Below are 23659 nucleotides of genomic sequence, written 5' to 3'. Positions count from 1 at the left end.
GTACACCTACGGTTCAATTACAGTGAATACATCATATTTCTAGGACACTGCTGCCTCATCTTGGTGTGCCTGGCGCTGATGATCCAAGCATGGGCGAGACCCAAAGAGCAGAATAATGATCCATGTAAGTACAGGCCGAAGGCCCAGTCATGGTCCATACAAATGTAGAAGAACAGGGGAACAACCATGGTTCTCTTAGGTACCGAAGACCCCATTTATTCTCTGCAAGCACAGGAGCCCAAAGACCCAGCCATGATCCTTTCAGGTATATGGGATCCCTAGACTATGCCTTACTCCCTGCAGGTACATGAGACCCAGCACTGATTCATAATCTTTGCAAGTACAGGAGACCCAGGACACAACCATAACCACTGCAAGTACAGGAGACACTGGGCCCAACTATAACCACTGCAAGTACAGAAGACCCAACCATAACCACTGCAAGTACAGGAGACCCGGGACCCAACCATAACCACTGCAAGTACAGGAGACCCGGGACCCAACCATAACCACTGCAAGTACAGGAGACACAGGGCCCAACCATAACCACTGCAAGTACAGGGGACCCAGGACCCAACCATAACCACTGCAAGTACAGGAGACCCGGGGCCCAACCATAACCACTGCAAGTACAGGAGACCCGGGGCCCAACCATAACCACTGCAAGTACAGGAGACCCAGGACCCAACCATAACCACTGCAAGTACAGGAGACCCAGGACCCAACCATAACCACTACAAGTACAGGAGACCCAGGACCCAACCATAACCACTGCAAGCACAGGAGACCAAGGACTCAATCCTAACCACTGCAAGTACAGGAGACCCAGGATCCAACCATAACCACTGCAAGTACAGGAGACTCTGGGCCCAACCATAACCACTGCAAGTACAGGAGACCCAACCATAACCACTGCAAGTACAGGAGACCCGGGACCCAACCATAACCACTGCAAGTACAGGAGACACGAGGCCCAACTATAACCACTGCAAGTACAGGAGACTCAGGACCCAATCCTAACCACTGCAAGTACAGGAGACTCAGGCCCAACCATAACCACTGCAAGTACAGGAGACCCAGGACCCAACCACTGCAAGTACAGGTGACTCGGGCCCAACCATAACCAGTGCAAGTACAGGAGACCCAGGACCCAACCATAACCACTGCAAGCACAGGAGACCCAGGACTCAATCCTAACCACTGCAAGTACAGGAGACCCAGGATCCAACCATAACCACTGCAAGTACAGGAGAGTCGGTGCCCAACCATAACCTCTGCAAGTAAAACCCGGGGCCCAACCATAACCACTGCAAGTACAGGAGACCCAGGACCCAACCATAACCACTGCAAACACAGGAGACCCAGGACTCAATCCTAACCACTGCAAGTACAGGAGACGCAGGATCCAACCATAACCACTGCAAGTACAGGAGACTCAGGGCCCAACCATAACCACTGCAAGTACAGGAGACCCGGTGCCCAACCATAACCTCTGCAAGTACAACCCGGGGCCCAACCATAACCACTGCAAGTACAGGAGACCCGGGGCCCAACCATAACCACTGCAAGTACAGGAGACCCAGGACCCAACCATAACCACTGCAAGTACAGGAGACCCGGGGCCCAACCATAACCACTGTAACTACAGGAGACCCGGGGCCCAACCATAACCACTGCAACTACAGGACACCCGGGGCCCAACCATAACCACTGCAAGTACAGGAGACCCGTGGCCCAACCATAACCACTGCAAACACAGGAGACCCGGGCCCAACTATAACCACTGCAACTACAGGACACCCGGGGCCCAACCATAACCACTGCAAGTACAGGAGACTCAGGGCCCAACCATAACCACTGCAAGTACAGGAGACCCGGTGCCCAACCATAACCTCTGCAAGTACAACCCGGGGCCCAACCATAACCACTGCAAGTACAGGAGACCCGGGGCCCAACCATAACCACTGCAAGTACAGGAGACCCAGGACCCAACCATAACCACTGCAAGTACAGGAGACCCAGGACCCAACCATAACCACGGCAAGTACAGAAGACCCAACCATGGTCCTTGCAATTGCAGGAGATCCAGGGCCCTATCATGACTCCTGCAAGTATAAGAGACCCCTGGTCCAAGCATGATCCTGCAAGGATAGGAGTCCCAGGGACAACCATGATCCTTGCCTGTATGGGACACCCTGGCTTAACCAGTCTGCCTCGTGCAGACACGCTCTGCAGTTCCAGGTAACCCAGGCAATTCTCCGATTGTGCCCTATCAGACATAGGCAATACAGAGCCTAAGTGCCTATTGCTCTAATGCGTACTCTATAGAGCTATAACTGACATAAGGTAATACAAATGGCCATTGGAATTGATGCCGCAACCGATTTCACCCTCGTAAATAATAGGTGCAGGGAAAGTTTCTCAGTAATGAGACGGAGGTGAAGGATATGTCGGGCCCACGCAGCACTGCCCTCTTTTGAGCCGGCAATCCTCACACTTATGGTTAACACTTTATATTTGCTATTGGCTTCTCCCAGCACACACAAATGTTATTGGGTTTTTTCCCTCCTTGAAGCATTTATCAAATGGTGGAATGCAAAATGGCGATAGCTCACTTTGTTGTATTTACGAAATCTATCGCATTGCATGTGTACTAGTGTGAGTTTTGAATTGTAAATGGTACTGGCTTTTATTATTATTATTTTTTTTAATCAAGTTAATCTAATGCATTAAAAATGTTAATACCCCAGAACGTGGAGCCGTCATCAAGTGACGGGAAGGAAGCCTTGGTGGTTCCTGGAGGATTGTGGCTGTCGCCTCCTTTCATTGGCTGATCTTGTTATGCCTCAATCAGGGAGAGGCGGCAACGAAGGTTGTTCTAAAAAATGATCTGGACCCCGTTTATGACCAGAGAACCCTTAATCTGATATCCCTCCCCAATGAGGTTGAGCCACCAAGTTAGTATCATGTTAACATGGTGGGGCAAACTGGCCGATGATGAAGTATGCCACTAATAGTGGGAGTGGCCTTTCAGTCCAAATCTATCTCCTTATTTTATTTCAGCCTTTTCTAACACATAGTTTTGTTATTCCAGAAATGAGTTCAGGAATATAGGCCTCGCCATAGCTGGGGTGTTATGTTGAAGGCTCCTGGTTTTCACTGATTTTTACATATAAATACAGACGGGAAACTGTTTTTCCTTTGTCTGTATTTATAAATAGAAACGGTAAAAAACGGATTCGGAAACTTGTACTGGGCAGCCAGGCTCCAGCCCAGGTTTGCCACTTCCCTCGGTCCGATTTAGATCTGTGGACGCACTCTGCCTGCCGCCAACCCCCTGCTGACCTTTCCTAATCCGTGCCTTTCACCTAATCCTTGTCGGATTCGTGTGTTAGTGTGGGCATAACAGCCCCCCTCAGCCAATGTAAGTGAAAGGGAGGGGGCACATCTATAAGGCGGAGCGACGGAGGGGGGTGGCCTTTTGTAGTGTAAACCTTGCTTTAAGTGGAGAGGTGAGCCTGAGTCACACTTCTCTGCGCCACCTTGAAACTCAGGTTTTGGACTCTATATCTGGTGCGGGGGTCGTGGTTTAATTCCTTACTGGTGTTAAGGGAGAAATGACAGCTGGATGGGGCTAGTGCAGAGCCCCTCCACCTGCCGAATGCTGTGTCCCTCTGTTTATATGATGTTTAAACTTCTGACGTTTCAGAAGCATAAGCGCGCCTTCATTCTAAACCACCAGGGTATCAGAGTGCGCTATTTCGAGATTGAGGTTTTTAGGTGCAGGGGGTGGGAGGCGACGCAGGGTATCTAAGGGGAAGTCCACTAAATACTAAATATCCAGAATGGGGTGCGAGATCGGCCTGTACTCCTGGCATGCAGTGGGTGGCGAACAGTTACTGCTGGCTGCTTTCCTCTGAGTGGGATAGGAAACGTATAACTTTTTACAGACACCGGTGGTCTATTTTGTCTTTGTTGTTTTGGAACGTTGCACGTTGCAGCTATTACATGACGTCATTCTCAGTGTTGTACTGAAGCTTGTTTTAAAACCGAAGTATAGGAGCTGCTAGGAAGCACACAACAGTGGATCACAACGTGTCCTATGTCATCGATCCTGCAATAATTACACACGTCATGAAACGTGCAGCACGACTGGCGTCGGGCTGCAAAGGGAAACAGCTGATCTGGTCCTCACGAGCACTCTGGCTCTAGGAGCTTGAACATGGGCTTGTGCTACAATGGCAAAGTGTTCAGATGAGTGTAATAAGTAACGCTAATTTGGCATATGTAGATACGTTTATAAATCTATAACAACCGAGTGCAAGAGTGCATTGGCTATTTAAATAAATGTGAAAAAATACTAGCTGCAGCCTCTTCTTTTGCTTGCTATAAAAATAAATGTGTAAAAATACACATAAAATGAACAAAAAATAAATATGGATAAACACAGACGGAAATGTTAAAAAAATAAATACCATAAAACCGGGAGCCGTAGTTATGTTTCATGTGTCGAGGATGTACGGCAAGCAGGCCTCTGGCTCCCTTATTGGGATTTATTTTATTTTGATAAGTCATTGCCACAGGTTCCCCATATCCCCCAAACTCCAGACAATGCTGTAATGTGCCTAATAAAAAAAGATGGATGGAATTCAAAACCCAGAGCTTATGGCTACATGGATAAAACTAGGTCCCTGCCAATCACATCGTGCCCTTTGTTGAGTGACAGCAGAACTCTGAGACCGAACCCTCAGACATGTCGCGTGCCTGTGAACACACTCCGCGCTTGGACCATTGGATCACATTTGATCTGCTCATTGGGCAGACAGACGGCTGCCAAGGAGTTCTGCAGCTCTCGAATCTTTTTTCTAAAAGGATTTGCAGGACCCGGATATGATTGAAGCTAGACTTGCAGCCTCCTTCCTGCTGCTCAGCAAGTTATTGGACAGGTCAGTGCATATTCCATTAATGAGAAATGAGCCGAAACCATAGCCCTTGCTAGTAGATCCCAGTTTTTAACACTGAGCCACAAGCACAGAGGTATCTGTTTATCCGAGTTTGGCGTCAGACCGCACAGATCTTCATTTACGGATGTCCGCTCACATGTCAACGCTATTTCTCAGGTGTTGCGTGTAGAGGGGAGGTTTCTTTTCTGGGTGAATTTTCAGTTCCTCCAAATCGCTCCCTACAGCTGTTGCTGAAAAGGAATCTACACCAGACAGACAGCATCATGTGCTGAGAGAACGGCCCTCTGGTATGAGCCAAGAGGTGATTGATTTCAACCAGCCACCTGCAGAAGGGAACAGACCCAGGGTCTACTGTAAACAATAGGTCCTATAGATAGCAGCACTATGAGCCCAATCTAAAAATGGTCATGGTCGCGAGGGAGCTAAATCCCGCCCCTTCTTTCTAAGTGATGAGTGAGCATCTCTTCCTTGCCAAGGGAGCCTCAGTTGAATGAAGTATGTGCCATATGGCCGTACCCAGGGGTGAGGGGTAACGTTTATCATTTTAGGGAGCTACCTTCTTATGACTGATGTGATCGTGCAGGGCACGGCGGAGCCGGGCAGCTTACAGCTGTGCCCACCCAGCCCATGGAATCGAGTTGCACATGTCTGAGCTGGGGACAGGCGGCTCACAGCAGAGAACATGTAGCAGTAGACTGATCATTTACTATAGCAGGGCAGCACACAAACGCCAACCTAGCATTCGACAAGTGATGCCAACTTGTTAAATGGCCTACAACTTAACACAATATTTATGTATTTAAGGGTGGGCCGCTGCGGTGTGTGATAGGATGTTCTAAAGTAGTTTCAACGCAGTTTACACTGGCAGTACGTACTGCTAACCGGGGTCAAATCCACCGGCTGCAAGACCAACGTTTTTGACTTCACGCAGATAGTTATTTGTGTATCGAGTACAGACCTACACGGGTCCCAGCATCCTAAATGTAACCTTTGTTTTGTTTTCTTAATGCAGGTCCTTCAAAGAGTGGATGATAATACACTGGTGACCTATGACGTGGCTTCAGGGGTTGCAGGAGGTGTCGTCTCTCCCAGGCATGTATCTAAATATACTGCCAGGCTTGTGTCTTCTTGTGCACGTATGTCAATACAATGCAGAATGTCTTTGTACCATGGTCTCTCAATGCTGGAGGTGTTTTGACACAAGTCACGTAATAGGTTTCTGTGCCATCTGAGTGGCATGTCTTCAACAATTCCATTCAAGTGGGTTACCAGATTTGCACTGGACAATCTAGTATTCCCAAAGTATTAATTTACTCCTCCTCCTCCTACACCTTTATTATTGATGAATATACAGCTCTCCAGGTTCATCTTCATTGCGTTGAACACACTGAGTACAGGTCATTATTTGTATTCTTTACCAGAAGCATCAATGCGGGGCTCAGCGACCTGTCTGTTATCCGCTGTAGAGGGGCATAATCGTTCAAGCGACTCCGTTGAACAGCCAGTTCTTGAGTGCTCGCCAGAAGCCCAGTAAATGGGTGGCGGTCCGGAGCTGCAGAGGGAGGTCGGTCAATGTTTTAGCTGCGAGGTAGGTAGAGCGTCCTCCACTGTTGGTTTGGTGGCTACAGGCAGTGTGGGCGAGTGAGAGGGAGGCAGAGCGTAGTTGTCTGGTAGGGTGGTGGAAGTTCAGGCGAGGGTTGATGTAGGGTTATCCTTGGTTGTGCAATCCTTTGTAGACTTGGATCATCAGCTTGAATTGGCATCTCTTCTGCATGGGGAGCCTGTAGAATTTTCTAAGGTGGGGGGTGATGTGGGTCCATTTGTGGAGGTCAAGGATGAGTCTTGCAGCGGAGTTCTGTATGGTCTGGAGTACCTGCACAAGGTGTTTGGTGTTCCTAGCGTAGAGTGCGTTGCCATAGTCTAATCGGCTGGTGATTAGGGCCCGAGTGATGGTATGCCTGGTGTTCAGGGGGGGCCATTTGAAGACTTTTCAAAACATGTGAAGTGTGTGAAAGCAGGCGGTAACAACTTTGTTGATCTGGGGCTTCATGACCAGTTTGCTCTCCAGGATTATATGGAGGTTTCTGGCGTGGTCTGTTGGTTTGGGTGATGGTCCTAGTTCTGAGGGCCACCAGGAGTCATTCCAAGGGTTGGTGTTGCCGAAGATCATCACTTCCATTTTATCCCTCTACAACTGGCGTGATGCTTACAGATTCTGATGTGAGTTCGGAGGCTGGATATCACCCAGATCTGCCACATCCATTTAATGGGTTTTATACTGTTAAAACCTAAGCAGGCTGCAAGTTTGTTCCAACTCTGTAAGTCTTATGTTTCTTGACGGTGTCTAGGCTTGCCCAATTGTTTTTGTCTAAGCATATATACGATTCACCAACAATTTATTGGTGCTCACTTGAAGAAGACCGCATTCAAAGATGGCAGTGTCCACTACTGTGTTTAAAATGTCTCCTCAGGATCACCCCTTCATCGTAATCCAAAATCTCCCTGTTCATTTAGCAGTTGACACAGCAGCCGTCTCCCTTTTCCCAATTTTAAACGAGGTTGAAATGTGAGAGAATCAAGAAAAGACAATGATCCAGAATACTTCTCTTTCCCGAAGGCTAATTATGTCTTCTTTATCCGGTTATAACCTTGAAAACGTACTTGTTCAGCATTGACTACATTGAAGAACGGCTTCCTTCTGAGACCATGTGTCTTCTGGACTTCAGCAGCCAAGGAATCTGCGTTGCAGCAGCTGGAGATCAACAGAGACCTGACGGGCAGAGCTGTGAATGGCTGACTACACTCGGGGACGCCTGGCTCAAGACATACACATTAAGGCCTAAGGCATGAAGGTGCTTTTTGATGGCCAGACCTTAATATGCACCTCCGACTGATGAAGTTCTTGAAGTGTGGAATGGCTATTAACTCCTGAATCCCAGAGTACATTCGCTGCAAGCTAGCAAGAGTCTGTTGATCAACATTCACACGCATTTTTATGATCTCAGCAATACAGCCTTCACAAAGCTCTGTACTTAGCCTCCACTGGCACAAACGGCATCGACAACAGACTCCACCCAGCTCTACGGGGCCGCACAATGCCATGGGCGAATTACTCATTGTTTGTGTCCGTCCAAGAAATAATCTACTAAAGTAAGATCCTTTGTTCCCTTTTTCAGGGAAAACTTATTCTAGATCTCAGACATCCTAGCCATTTCTGAACTGACCCGAAGAGAGATCGCTTCATTCTGTGTGTCCGCCGACTGTTAACTATACAAGTGGGTGATTCACCTTTCGTGCAGAGTTTCGTCTTGAGGGTTAAAGCAGTGTTTAAGCGGAGAGCCTGAGCTGGGGTGTCCTCTTGTAGATCCATTTGCGACAAAGGACAGTCATCAAGATTTTCCCTTCTTTTGTACGGAAACAGGAGAGAATTCCATACGAGGGTTGTCTTTAACTGAATTATTGGGTTAGGGGAATTCCATTATGCCTTTCATTATATTCCTTTGGTTCACGAGTATCTTAAAGTCAACGCATCAGATAACTTGGACATGGTCCTCATAGCTTCCTTCAGCTGCAACTGCAAGAATCATGGGAGGCTGTACGATGATTGCGGAATTTTTATCTGCATGCTACTCAGTTAGCCCACATAACCACTCGCCGTGAAACCCTCCTTAGGACAAACCTATTTCTTGTATTAAACATCAAATAAATCCAGTCTGCAGCTTTAATCATCTTGTACTTTGGAACAAGCAGGTTAGTCTGCCCATTCATTTAAGGTATTTGCAAACAGAGGTGGATGTCAGGTTACAAAACTATTAAACTTTACATTTTAACCCAATTTTGCACTGTATTATGGCATCAGAAGGCGTTGATTGGCTCTGGAAAGCTCTCATGTGAGATCAGGTCTCATAGGTAGGCTTGCAGGGGTGGAAGAACAGCAGCTGATGAACACTGTGGCAAGTACCCTACACATGGGCATAGAGATTCAAAGACATGGGGAGAGGCCTGATTACGGTTGGGCGTGAGGGGCCGGCGCAAGTCGATGGTGCTTTGGAGAGAGACTACTATGGGGAGGCTTGAGAGTTTAAGAGAAACTGGCTGTTTCGCTGAAATGAAATGTTGAAGGTGGTTTCTGTCGCTTATATAGTTTAATTGATGGGGTTCCTCATGGCTCATCTCTGTGCATACCCTGTTTAATCTATATCTTGCCTTCTTTGACATTTTCAAGTGTAGATGTTGTCCAATGCTACGCTAATGATAGACACCCTTGTATGTGCTGTGTTCTTGGACCCCCCACACCAGATATAGATCATGCGCATTTACTTGCAGGCGTTCAGCCCTCCATAACCGTTATCTTCAACTTAGCAACTCCAAATAGGATTCTTATTTGCCCACAAAGGCAGACCTCAAGCAGCCATACCAACTCAGAAAATCTTTGGTGTGGACTTGCAGCCTACAAATAGAGTTCAAAAGCTGAGTTTCTCTTACGCCAGAGGTCAGCTCGGTAGCAGCGTACTGCTAGTTTCAGTTTATGAAATGACATGCAAGCTTTCTGCTTCTTTCTGGGGAAAGAAACACAGGCTTTAGGTGACTGTGTAGCAATAAATCCCTCTTTGAACTCCTGCACTTCCCTCTATTGCACAATACCTAAAACTTTGCCAAGTCCTCCAATTCAGAGCTGTATCTGGCTTACATACAAAGGTTCGCATAATTGATACAGAAAAGTAAATATCTTTTCACAGTCCTGATTACCCGTCGGTTCTTGGAGTGGATTTCCTGTTCAGCAGACAATTGTCTGGGAAGACGCTTCTGCTGGACAGGAAGCTCTTCTCTACACTGACAATTTTCAGGAAAAACTTCAGAGTAATATTGTTTGGCTAGACAGTGCTTCCGACCGGCGCCAAGAGACCTAGCAAGTAGTGTCCACATCATAAGTGCAGTCAGTCCTTTAGCTTCGCCCTCTACTTTGTTGAACTAATTGATTTCCTGCACCCTGCTCTGGTCATTCAGTCTATGCTGCTTTTCCTTATTTAGGGATTTTGTGAATGTTCGCCGGATTGAGAGACGAAAGGATCGCTATATTTCCTCAGGGATGTCTGTCTCTCATGCAGCCAGGCCTCCACATCCCAAATACGTGCGGTAAGCATTTTTCTCAATCTTGTGGGTGGGATATTTCTTCAGAATTTGAAGTGTGTGTGGGCACATGCAAGTGTACACACAACCACTGGATGTCTTCATGTAGCTTCTTACCATTGTGCATGTTCATTCATGTCCTCTTTCTGTCAGTGGAGAAAACGGTCCTGGTGCTTTTGTGGTCTTGAAGTCTTCCCGGAATCCAACAGTGTGTACAGTCATCTGGGTCCTCAACACTGACCTCAAGGTAATTTGGATAGTTCATGCCCTTCTTTAACCTCCTACACCGTGGGGTGTCACCCCTGCTCTTGCTTTTACTCTTTCCCCCTCACCCAGAATCTAGCTCCTGCTTCTGCAGCCGCCACTCGCCTCCATGCTCCTCTTCCGCCTTCATTCCCCTCGCATGTCCCCCACCACCTCTATTCGACTGTCTGTTCAGGCTTCCATCACCACTACCTTCTCCAGCCTCTACCTGGGACTACATCTTTCATCATCCTCTGCCAACCTGCAGTCTCCATGTTCTGCCTCCACTCCCCTGGCCCCATCCACTTTCACCCTTCTCCATCCTCCACTGATCTCCTGCACATTCTATGGCAAGGTCTCCACTTTGCTCATGCTCCTCCTTCATCCCCCACTTAGTTCTGCACCCCACTACAATATTATTGCTGTTATCTGGCACTGCTCATGATGCATCCACCCTGTACATCAGTGCAGCTTGCCTCCCTCCTTGTCTCAGTGCTGAATTTGCCTGGTACGTTGACTTAGCCCTCTCTAGTCTTTGCTGCAGTTAGCTGGTGCAAGACACCTATTCAATGTCATCACGAGCTGTGCATGAGTTTGACCAGGTCAACTAATACCACTCTTCTGCAACCCACTGTTGACTTCTAAATACTCCGCGTGGAGAGGGAACTGACAGGCATGTCTGTGCTCCCTGATCACAGTGGAAGATCAGATTCTCAGAGTTAAAGTTGATAATCTAATTCACTCCCATGTGAGGATCACAATACAGAATATCTGTTTCTGTCTAGAGAGCGCATCGGCTGTCCGTCCTTTTGCTCCCAGTGACACAAGTGTGGTGGATGCAAATAACTATGCCCAGTTAAGTTTATTGCAGCAGCATTCTTGAGGGTCATCCTAACGCTTTAAGGGGGCACACAGGTAGACTGCTAAGAGGTTTGGGCAAAAGATAAAACAGCGCTCCAGAGGACTTCACTGGTGGAGTGAAGCTGAGGATTTTGTTCAGGGTTACATGTCTTTCTTTGAAAGCGCTCACTGAAAGTGTTGGGATTGGGTGTTAAGCAAAGCTAAGCTTTGTGCCCCCAATAGGTTTGTGCATTGGCTGTCTTCCTTCTAAATGTTCCAGCAGGAAAGTTGTAGGTTGCACGAACCTTATTCCATTATATAACAAACATGTTACAAAAATTAATTGAATTAATTTCCGCCACCGGCGGTTGCTCGGTGCCGTATTGCAGCCTCTACGCCACTCAAGGTAGGCCTACGGTGGCATGTGGAATTCTTGTAGAAAACAGTGCAAATCCCAGTAATCAGAAGAGAGCATTTGTTGGACCTTGTGTTATTTTTCAACTAGACAAACTCACAAGTGAATGGAGGCCTTGGTGAAGCCAATGGGGTTGTACAAAACTCACAAGTGAATGGAGGCCTTGGTGAAGCCAGTTGAGTTGTACACCTTGAATAGATGTAGCACACCTAAAAAAAGCAAAACAGTACTGACGAGACAGAAAAGGTGATGCTATCATTATAGATATATGGTTTTTAGGTCTTGCCTAGCGCAGCGGCGCACTTGCGCAGCTCGCTCGGCGAGATTTATTGCTAATGAGTACTTTTAGAGAAGGGCTTTAAGTCCCGCCCCTTATTTCCATTGGCTGGCGTCACCGTTTATGGTAAACGATGGCCTGCCATTGGAAATTAGGGTTTTTGGTGGACCCCCTTTGGCCTCCGGGTGGACTCGGTGGCCAGCTTTGCGTCTGTCGCAAAGCAGTTTCTTATCTTTATGGGGCCATGTGTTACATACACATGGCCCCATAAAGATAAGAGATCAACGCTTGTTCTTTCAGTACACTATGTTGTGAAGTCTTTGGGCACTCTAGAAGTGTTTTGTTGTAGTGTAAAGCAGAAGGCACCGCTTTGTCAGTTCATCAATAATCGCCCCCCCCCTTGCTTCTTCAGAAACCAACCTGGGACTGGGATGAAACAGACGAGATGAAATATAAGTTTCTTGGTTTGTAGTGCTGAAAAGTCAAGGTTTGCTTTGCGAAAGGCGAGTGGCGCCGTGCATTTCCGCCATGTTGGTGTTGCAGAGGTATCCGGGGTTAGATGAGATGCCTCTGTTAAACCCCTCTTAAGCGGGCTCTGCTTTGTGGCTTGGAAGTGTACATATAAAACCCAGTCTGGAGGGAAGAGTGCACACTGCTGCGCGGTGGGTCTTTGGCCGATTCATCCAATCAAATGTTACTTTGGCCGGTGCAGAAGTCAGATCCGATCTTCTGTGTTGGCGGTGGTACTGTGAGTGGGGGGGCCCATGCTAATAACCCACCTGAAACATATCTGCACTTGAAACTTTCTAGCGATACCTCCCCTCCACCTCAAAGTTACGGACACGCATGTTTTCAAAGGACGCCACTAAAATAGCAGCGGGGAAATATATACATACATTTCAACACTGTGATCTAGAAAAGCCGATTTTGAAAAGGGGGTATAGCAGTAAAATACACAATTAAGTAACCTGTTTGTCTCCGCCACAAAAATGTATTTTGATACGTACATTGAACATAGTCAGCTTGCCTTTATAAAAGTCATGTTTGAAACTTGTACTTTATTTTCTGTGGAAACAGGGTATTTAACGGGCATTTAACGGGCACTTTATTGTACACAACAAAGCTTTCATTATCGAAGCCTGTGTTGTCGAAGGTATTTTAAAGGCACGAGTTCCACGGGGACGGACTGAGGTGTGTGTGTGTCTGTCTGTCTGTCTGTCATCCATCTATCCATCCATCCTCGTTACTAGTCGATCTCTACACCGGGCAGAGTCAATTGTCAAATTAGTTAATAAGTAATGATGCTATTCTCTTTAGCAATGAATCCCACAAAGGTACTCACTCCCCTGTACAATTCTGCGTAATTTGGAGGGTTTAAGTTTGCGGCCAAGTGCCGGGCTCCACCGCGCCCGCAAGCCTTTAAAAACAAAACCAACTTGAAACGGAACATAAGAAGGCGTCATAGTGAAACACTTGACAGGAGCCGAGGGGCCCACAGTGCAACACTTGTGCTACACATAGAGAAGGTCTGTTTATACAGTGTGTATAGGTATGTGCACGCGATATCTGATAAGTGTGAGTATGTGCACATGGTCACACGGGTGCGCACACTAGGGATTTGTAGAATGTACAACTAGAAGCAGACATTACAAAGTACAAAGTGTCATGCCACGGCAACGTTTTTATAGCGAGAGCTACTGCTAAGGACACAAAAGAGTAAAACTTCAAGGAATAAAGAAAGAATGGACGAAATCTACTCATTTGTTCAAGATTTTACTTTTACAATTGTAACAAACATTACCAACATTTGACTTAATTAACATTTTTGACAATCAATCAATTCTTGTAGACGTCTCGAGCAACGCAGGTGAATCTAGACAGTGCTTGGAAGCTGTTTCTAAAAACAAATGTATCAGTTGATGTGAAACAAAAATCTTAATTCCACAAGGACATTTCTAGTTTAATGAATAAAAACCTTCTGTTCGTCTTTTCTCGTCGGATAAACTAAAAAGGGCCGGGTTCGTGGAATAAACCAGGTAGTGTCATGCTCCTGTGTCCAAACAAACCCCAACAAGATAAAAAAAACCTCGTTCACGACCAGTTGTTCCTTACACCCGGTCAAAGGCTGAAAACTGCAAAAGGACCACACAGGCCTCCATTTTGTTTGGAATCGTTTAAATGGAAAGGTTAAGGTGGGAAACCAGAAACGAAACCTCAAATCAGTCCTAATTCCTGCATTACAGTGATACCTGACGTATGAGAAACAATCTACCCAGAGAGCTCTTCGGCATAACGAGAAGTCTGGAGATTCAGACTAGGCTCAAGGGCAGTTCATAATGTGAATAATAAACTGGAATGTATGGGTTCTTTGCATTTTATTTCTATCCAGCACAATGAACTCCTTACACGACGACATCCTGTTAAATAAATGCACAGGTTGTGCAAAATTTAAATGTTTTCACACGGAGAGGGGAGACATGACTTACCCCCTTGGTACGCACATTTGCATACAGTCTCCTCGTGGGATTGGACATGCATGTGTTTTATGTCACAGATTAACACACCCAAGGTCATCGCTTGATGAAAGCAGCTAATTTCATCCCAAACCGGCAAAATTAGAGGTAGAGACGTCACGGGAATAAATAGCTCGCTTTGAGGGCGCCTTTTTGGAGCTGCTAAATCGCCGATTCCAATTCCAAGGTGGAAATAGACCCCAGCCAGGTGCATCGAAATACATAACGGAACGAGGGCCCGTTCTGCCGCCTCGTGGCTTTTACGCCTTGATTATTAGTTCCAATATCTTGAGCGGGAGCGCATCGCCGAGTTCAGAGAGCTCGCATTCGGTGCATAAACCCCAAAGTGAGCCTTCTTACCTCGGCCTGAAAGTCACCATTCCCCATAGTACGGGCCACGCAGCCCCTATGCCGGCCGCGCCGAGCCACCCCGACTGCTACCGAGCCACCCCGAGACGCACCCACGGACCTTTCACCTGCCAAGCCTGCAAGTTCACCTGCCTCCGGACCTGCACTGCACCCACCAAACCCAGCACCAGCAACAACCACCTCAAGTGTATCCTGCTCAACACCCGCTCCGTCCACAGGCACGCCGTCGAACTCTGGAACCTCCTGGACACAACTTCACCAGACGTCGCCTTCCTCACAGAGACCTGGATGAACGCCTCCTCAGCCCCCGACATCGCCATAGCCATCCCGGACGGCTACAAGATCACACGGAGGGACCGCGTCAACCAAACCGGAGGAGGCATCGCCATCGTCCACAAAAACACCCTCCGCATCACGACCAACTCCGACAACAGCCTCACCGACGCCGAACACCTCCACTTCCAGATACACACTGACCCCAAGACCACCCTCAGAGGCATCCTCATCTACAGACCCCCGGGACCACGCACACAATTCAGCGAAGCAATCGCAGACTTCGTCAGCACGCACGCACTCACCTCATCGGACTACATCCTCCTTGGAGACCTCAACTTCCACTTGGAAAACGACAAGGACCACAACACCGCCGCCCTGCTGGACAACCTCGCCAACCTCGGACTCAAGCAACTGGTCAACACACCCACCCACTACGCCGGCCACACGCTTGACCCCATCTTCTCCTCCAGCAAGCACATCTCCTTCAGCCACTCCACCGGACTACACTGGACAGACCACAGCTGCGTCCACTTCACCTTCAGGAGAACAACGCTCCACCACCACCCGCAACAGGCCACCTGCAGAAGCTGGAGCAAGATCACCTCCGACCAGCTCACCACCGCCCTCAGCCGGAACCCACCCACCAACACAACGGACCCCAACGAAGCAGCCCGCAACCTCGCACAGTGGCTCACCAGCTGCGCCGATGACCTCGCACCACTGAGGAATCCTCCCGGGCAGCAGGAGAACCCAGTGGTTCACCGACGACCTCAAGAACTCCAAGAAAACCTGCCGCACCCTCGAGAAAACCTGGCGCCACAACCCGACAGCAGACAACATGACAGCCCTCAAGGACGCCACCCGCAAACACCACCAGCTGATCCGCACCACCAAAAGGACGTCATTCAAAGAACGGCTGGACAACAACTCCCTCAACAGCAAGGAACTCATCAGCGTCGTTAAAGAGCTCTCTAACCCCAGCGCCTGCAACAACGACATCACACCCTCGCAAAACCTCTGCGACTCACTCGCCACTTTTTTCCACCAGAAGATCGCAGACATACACAACAGCTTCGGCGCCCAGACCACACACCCAACCACTGAAGCAACGTCCCCCACTACCACCATCGGCACCTGGACCCCCGTCAGCACCGAAGACACCACCAGCTTGATGAACACCATCCACTCCGGATCCCCTACCGACCCCTGCCCACACCACATCTTCAACAAAGCCGACTCCAGCATCGCACCCCATCTCTGGGACGTCATCAACAGCTCCTTCGCTTCCGCCACCTTCCCGGAGAGCTGGAAACATGCCGAGATCAGCGCCCTCCTGAAGAAACCCACCGCGGACCCCACGGACCTCAAGAACTTCCGTCCCATCTCGCTCCTCCCCTTTCCTGCCAAAGTCATCGAGAAGACCGTCAACAAACAACTCTCCGCCTTCCTCGAGACGAACAGCTACCTCGACCCCTCACAGTCCGGCTTCCGAGCAAACCACAGCGCCGAGACCGCCCTCATCGCTGCCACCGACGACATCAGGTCCATGCTCGACAACGGGGAAACAGCGGCCCTCATCCCCCTGGACCTCTCGGCAGCCTTCGACACGGTATCGCACCGCACACTGATACAGCGACTCAGCAACTCCGGCATCCAAGGAGCGGCCCTAGAGTGGATCATCTCGTTCCTCACCGGAAGAACCCAGAGAGTCCGCCTCCCACCATTCTGTTCCGAGGCCACCGAAGTCATCTGCGGCGTCCCACAAGGCTCCTCACTCAGCCCCACCCTTTTCAACATCTACATGAGCCCTCTCGCAGCCATCGCATGTCAACACAACCTCAACATCATCTCCTACGCCGACGACACCCAGCTGATCCTCTCCCTCACCAACGACCCCGCCTCCGCCAGATCCAGCCTCCAGGAGGGCATGAAAGACGTTGCGAAATGTATGAAGCTCAGCCGTCTGAAACTGAACTCAGACAAGACGGAAGTCCTCATCCTGGGACCATCCCCCTCCGCCAGGGACGACTCCTGGTGGCCCCCGGCACTGGGCACCGCACCCAAGCCTACGGACCACGCACGCAACCTGGGCGTCATCCTGGACTCCTCCCTCACGATGACCAAGCAAGTCAACGCAGTCTCATCAACTTGCTTCAACACCCTGCGCATGCTCCGTAAGATCTTCCGATGGATCCCCACCGAAACCAGGAAGACAGTCACCCAGGCCCTCGTCACCAGCCGCCTGGACTACGGGAACACCCTCTATGCCGGAACCACTGCCAAACTTCAGAAAAGACTCCAACGCATACAGAACGTGTCAGCACGTCTCATCCTGGACGTCCCCCGCCACAGCCACATCTCCGCCCATCTGAGAGACCTGCACTGGCTCCCCGTCAACAAGAGGATCACGTTCAGACTCCTCACCCACGCACACAAGGCCCTCCACGACATGGGCCCGAAGTACCTCAACAGCCGCCTCACGTTCCACACACCCACCCGCCAGCTCCGCTCCGCCAGCCTCGCCCTCGCCTCCGTTCCACGCATTCGCAAGACCACCGCCGGGGGAAGGTCCTTCTCCTACCTGGCAGCCAAAATGTGGAACTCCCTCCCAACCCACCTACGGCTGACCCAGAACCATCTCTCAACTCAAGACCTCGCTGTTCGAGCAGTAGCGACCCCCCCCCCCCCAGCACCTTGAGACCCTTGCGGGTGAGTAGCGCGCAATACAAATTCGCTGATTAATTGATTGATTCATCTGCACGGAAATGTCCGACAGAGTTACACAGCGTCACACAGGGGCTGTACACTCTACTGGCCGCTGAGAATGTCAGTTCGGTTTCACAGTGCGGTTCTTTCGGTCTTGTTAGCTAATAACTGCACACGTGGAGCGCAGTTTATTATCAGTGCAGCTCACCGCGTCAGGGTCAGATCTGGAATGGGTGTTGCAGTCAGGACTCGGCTTCCCAGAGCACGCCTAGCATTGTTTGCCTGTCGCCTGCCAATGAATGCACACTTTCTTTTTAGGTCTCGCATGGCGTTGCATCGCAAAGTGCTGCTAGCGTCGGCGAGATTTATTGTGAATGAGGAATTTCAGAAAAGGGCTTTAAGCCCCGCCCCTCATTTCCATTGGCTGGCGTCACCGTTTATGCTAAACGGTGGCCTGCCATTGAGGGTTTTTGGATGACGTCCTTTCGCCTCTGAGCCGGACTGGGTCGCCTGCTTTGCAACTGTCGCAAAGCACTTTCTTATCTTTATTGGGCCATGTGTTTCTAATTGGAAACACATGGCCCCATAAAGACAAGAGATCCCCATGCTCCGGCTGCAGCGTGGTTCTCTTTCACTTTTGGTACCGCGCTTGTTACTTGTGCAATGGTGATAGCTTGTTTTATTGGCTGGCTTGCCTTAGAAACTAAACACGAGCTTATTGTTTGGGAAAATACTTTACAGTACCTCATTGGCTCTATGAGCTCGGAAAGTGCACGTGCCCCCGTGGCGCTGTCTTGAGCAGCTGCACATCTCGCCGTCTGTCAGTAGGCGACTCTAGTAACGATAGCACAGATATAATGATTTTTCAATGGGAGAGTAACTCCACTCCATTTCAATGAGCCGGTGCCCCTGGCAGGCGGAAGTTTCCCATTGCATGGTTGCACGGGATTGGTGGTAGCATGTCAACTGTTCCCTAAGGCGGGCTGAAGTCTGAGCATCGACTCCACCCCGCAGCAGGTTCCTTGGTGCGTTTTGCTGGGAAGAGCCACCCGGTCTGTACTTGTGTTATGAGTGCGTCACTTCCTGCGGTCCCCTTCTGACTATCCCTCTCTCCTGCTGCTCCGGAGCACCGCGGCTTTCAGCCCGGGCCTAGGCCCCACCCTCTGCCACGGTTGCAGAGAATCCCTTCTTTGCGCAGGGCTCAGGCTGATCTCCGCGGTTCCTGCTTGAATGACATACCTGGCTCGCCCGCAACTCTCACCTCGGGCCTGCACCTCCGCCCGGGGGCCATAAGATTGAGGTGAGTGCTGTTTTTTACCTGTAGAGGGCCACTGTAGTTGCCCATCGCTTCACAAAGGCAGGGCTGAACTCCGCATCGACTGCTTGCTGTTCCTGTTGTGCTCCCTAGTTGCGCACCCACCTCCACCTGTCTACTTCGCCCGGCTGCTCTTGTACTTTCTTCCCACCAATTCTTTGGTTATGCGTTTTTGTGTTGCTGTTGCCCTTTGACAGATGATCTGCTCTGCAGGGGTTGGGATTGGACTGCCTCTTGTCCTACTGCTTCTGTGTGCTAGCTTCTCACTGATTTCTTCGCCTCCTGTGGTAGGGCTATGCGGATGCTAAGGTCCTCACACACTGCCCTGGTGTGTTGCTGAGATGCTAAAGACTTCGTGCACACTGCTCTGCAGTGGTGGTGCTGGGCTTTATTAGTGCTCATGGAGGCTAATCTGGTCTGGGTCTCTACATCAACCCATCCCTGGAGGAGGGAAAATGGGTTGGACTTTAGACCGTTCCAGACCCACCTTCCATCTGAGGTAACAGCATGTGGACTCACTCTGCCCCCACTACTCCGCAGGTGCGGTCCTGGGCTCCACACCCACCATTGTGTGGGCATGTTATTGAACTCTAATCTGCACTCTACACAGCCAAGTATGCTAGCTATCAGGTAGTTTCCGATTAAACTCCTCGACTGCCTTATTAAAATGTGTGTGTAGCCAGGTCGCTCTCATGACGCGTATATATCATGCGCACGAGCCACAAATGTCAATGGACATGTCTTGCTAATGTTTGCGCAGTCAAAGGGTTTATGCTTATTCAGTGGACTGGGGGTTATGAGTGGTGCATCGTTCAGCCCATTGACGAATGCACTGATAAAGATGGGGCATTGACACCCATGCTTTTGAAAATGGTTTAATTTGTGAACGCTCTCATGCTTTCTCCAACTAAAATGTATATCTTGAAGAAAAAAAAACTTAAGTAAATACTTCTATGTCGGGGGAGTTTATATTGTGGGGAATACCGACCCATATTTCCTAGGTCTGTGCTTTTTCATTAAATAAAGCTTAAGTTCCAATTGCAGCCTTTAAAGCACTAATATACTTTTGGAAGACCTTGAAGCCCCCCCCTTTACATATTGTAAACGGCGTGCACAGAATTTGAAACACTTGCTTTGTGCTACACAATTAAAAGCTCTGTTATTCAAATACTGTCTGGTATTTCGTGCAGTCAGTGTCAGCCGAATGATCTGTTCACCTGTCCTAAACAAGTATTAAAAATGCAATAGGTCTCGCCTTTAATTAAGTTAAAGCCATTTGCTTTGCTATATAATACCATTAGCAAAGCAAGACCTGTTGCATTTTCAATGTTTGTTTTTTATGTAGCCTGACAGCTATGTACAGCATTTCTTCTCAAAATGCTCTCCTAAAGTTGTCAAACAAATAAAACTGCATACCCATCTGAATGTTCATATTGCTCCCTCTGCTTTGTTCCAGTCCGTTTTGCTATGTTTGTCCCAGCTGTATGCTTTAGCAAATGTTTTTGTGGCCCCATAGCTGCCTACAGTAATTGCTGTTGTGGCTGTATTTGAGTCTGGTCATTTCTCTACTGCTAATCAACATATTTCATTCTCTTATAGGGCCGCCTGCCCAAATATCTCATCAGTCAAAGCCTTGCAGCGACCATGTTCGAGTTCATTTTTCACCTTCGCAAGCGTGTCTTGGAGGTTACCAACAATGGTGTGCCTTAATGACGGTTCTAGACGAGAGACCTTCCGTTCCTGTATCCCCTGCATCCATACCTTGCTGCTCGTCTTCCTTCGTCAGTCTCCTACCTGCTCAAGGCCTCCTTGTCGGGACTCCTCTGTGGGGCTCTGGAAGAGCTTGACAGTACATCCAGAAAGCAGCTACTGACCAGGATTCAGAGTGCTTGAACTGGCGATAGGTGCAGTCCTTGCAGCTTTTAGGATGTGACAAACATTTAGGAGCAGACATGAAGCTTTCTGGCATTCCTGGGGACCGAAGTCTAAACGCATTTAATGCCTGGTGCAGGAGTTCCTAACGGGTTCCTTTGAAAGACACTAACTGTGCACCTCTGAAAGAGCCTTTGCATTCCCCAAAGCGTCCGTCTCAGTCCACACCTCTCCGTCCACAGGGTGCCATACACTAGCATGTGTAGTTCCTCTGCTGCTCTTACGCTTGAGAGAGACCCTCTGTCCAAAGCCTGCGGTTCAGCACGTATGAAGGTGCTCTTCCTTCTCGCCTTGACTTTTGGTGTTTCAGGAATGGCTGGTTGTTTCTTAGGGTTTTTTTTTGTATCGGGGTATGCTTGCCTTGGTTTTGAGAATAACCCCACTTGCTCATAAGAGTGGAGCCCTAAGGGGCTGTGATGATGCTGTGATTAACACATGGTCTACACCAGGTTGTTCCTTTACATGCAGCAGTTGAGAGGTCTTTGAAGAGGTTTGTTCCAGGGCTGCAGTAATCTGAACACAATCTTCTGCTGTGGCAGGACCATGTAATCCCATCCCTTATATGTTTGTACTGAAATTGCCCCTCCCTTGCTAGTACTGCAATTATTGTGGAGGCTTCCTACAGGTACAGAACAAGGCCCAGGATTATGAAAACTTTGAATTGTGGTGAACAGTCAGTATGGCTATTGAACATGTAAATGTGATTATTGAGTCACCATTGAGCCAGATCTGTTTAAATCAGAAAAAGGTGACTAGTTACGATGATCATTGGCTGCAGACTGTCATCTAATGGCTCTGGGGTGCAGAGTTCAAGCTGGGTGGATCTCTGGCCACAGACCAGTCACCCCATCAGTGGCTCCACACCTTCATGAGAAACTGTCCTAGCATCCTGGATGAAAGGACCAGTAAGTGCAATGGGAACTCAGTTTTGCAAAGACCTGTTTTGACTTATTTATTGGTCTGGAATGCCTCTTGTTGGTTTAAGATCACACACACTTGCCAGTGTGTGTTGCCCTTCTTCCTGCCCCGGCTACCTTTTGTGTTTATTTTCTCTCACTCTGCATACCTCCCCAAAGTGGCTGCAACTGGCAGTGCCGGTGCTGTTCCTTTTTCCATCATGCACCCTAGTGTATGGGAGGCGGGCCTAAGCGAGGTCTTCTGCCATTTGTTAGGATCACCATGTTCCTCTACTTGTAGGGAGACCTCCAGTGAAGGTCCACTCGGCGAGTGGCTTTAGCGCGTGTACTGCATTTGTCTATTATCACTGTTTTCTGTTCATGTGGTTCTGTGACTGATCATTGCAGCCGCTGCTAATGGACTTTGTGGGCCTTAAAAGAAATGTATGATATACGAGAGAGGCGGGGGAGCAGGAGGGCATGTTGAATAAGGCTTTTCCGTCTCTAGAAGGGGTAGGGTGTTGATACAGGGTTGAGAATGCCTTACACAAAGCCACAGTATTAACCACCTTCAACCTTAGTCACAAATTGGAAGAGGGTGAAGGGGATCACTTCATTAAGCCTGGATTGTTTTCTTTTAATTTGTGATTTAGGATCCCAGCTGCCCCTTAGGTTTCTGTCCTACTGGGGTCATGAGATGTGGAATGCAAAGCATATGTGCCGCAACCATCTTTTCTCTGTTTTTGATTGTGTATGATGTCTTATCCTCTAATGTGAATTGGAGCATCCTTGAGGGCTCCAAGAATATTGATGGAAGCAAGGTTTATTTTACTGTGCTGTGCCCCAGACCATCCTGCAGATGATGATTGAGAGACAGCAGGCACAGCGTTCTTTTAACGAGGTTCACAGGACTGCGCTTTTGGGGTTTGACTGACTCTTTCAATCTGAAGAAACCTGTGGGAGCTTTGTTTGGTCACCCAAGTTTACAAGCTTAATGTTGTCAACAATCGCACCCGGATTTAACATATCACCTTTGACATTGTTTTAACTTAAACCTTTCAATTTTTTAACACATATTTGGATTAACCGGACTTTTTGGGGATTCAAATGTCTTTTACTTTGATGTTTTTGCACTTTTATTTTTGCACTCATTTACCATCCAGCTCTTGACGCCATCCTTTGGATTTCGTTAAAAATCCTTTGATCATTGATAATTCATCATCTTCCTTTGAAACTTTGTGCCCATATCGAAGATATATTAAAAAACCTTTACAAAAACGAGAATTTTGCATTTGTTTTTTTAATACTAACTCAGAGCACACCTTTGCCCATTCAGTCTGCTTATTTTCCTACTGTACTGCAGGCTCTCCTTGTTCTCAGTTTACACCTCTCTTCCCCCACTGTGTCATTCATGTCTTTGTGCTATCTTCTTCCCGACACCTGAACGGAGGCAGATGGATCCTGCCAAAGATTCTCTTAGATGTGCCGGTGATCCTCTAAAGCTGGGATCGGCCTGTCTACTAACAGAACCACTGGTTATAAAGTGTTAAAATGAAAACATAACACAACTGACAGCTTTCAAATCCAACTAGTCTTTAATGCTAAATAGAAAGCATCCAATCAAAACAGCAAGGACAGTTGTCCTTTTAACCTACCAAGGTTCTCCCTAGAAAATGATCAGTTCGAGCACAGAGCTAAAAAACATGTCCAATTGAGCTAGTATATATATCCAATGTCTCTGCCTACAAGTCAAAACAATAAGATCACTTGACAGAAACTTGTT

The 23659-nt window shown here is 48.4% G+C and overlaps 1 protein-coding gene across 13 annotated transcripts in view; it reads left to right on the top strand.

Moving 5' to 3' along the window:
* Nucleotides 1-23154, top strand: part of LOC146869509 (stAR-related lipid transfer protein 3-like) — a 128605-nt gene extending 105451 nt beyond the window's left edge. For all 13 annotated transcript variants that reach the window (XM_085603396.1, XM_085603386.1, XM_085603334.1 and 10 more), the window contains 4 exons: nt 5977-6056; nt 9996-10100; nt 10248-10341; nt 20648-23154. In XM_085603396.1, the coding sequence (XP_085459522.1) occupies nt 5977-6056; nt 9996-10100; nt 10248-10341; nt 20648-20758 (390 nt within the window). In that variant the 3' untranslated portion in view covers nt 20759-23154. The remainder of the gene's footprint in view (nt 1-5976; nt 6057-9995; nt 10101-10247; nt 10342-20647) is intronic.
* Nucleotides 23155-23659: the final 505 nt, after the last annotated feature.

Source organism: Triturus cristatus, chromosome 1_1 (assembly GCF_964204655.1).
Source record: "Triturus cristatus chromosome 1_1, aTriCri1.1, whole genome shotgun sequence".
In the NCBI taxonomy this organism is placed as follows: domain Eukaryota; kingdom Metazoa; phylum Chordata; class Amphibia; order Caudata; family Salamandridae; genus Triturus; species Triturus cristatus.
Note: the sequence above shows the minus strand (reverse complement) of the source record. Positions and strands in the feature narration are given on the sequence as shown.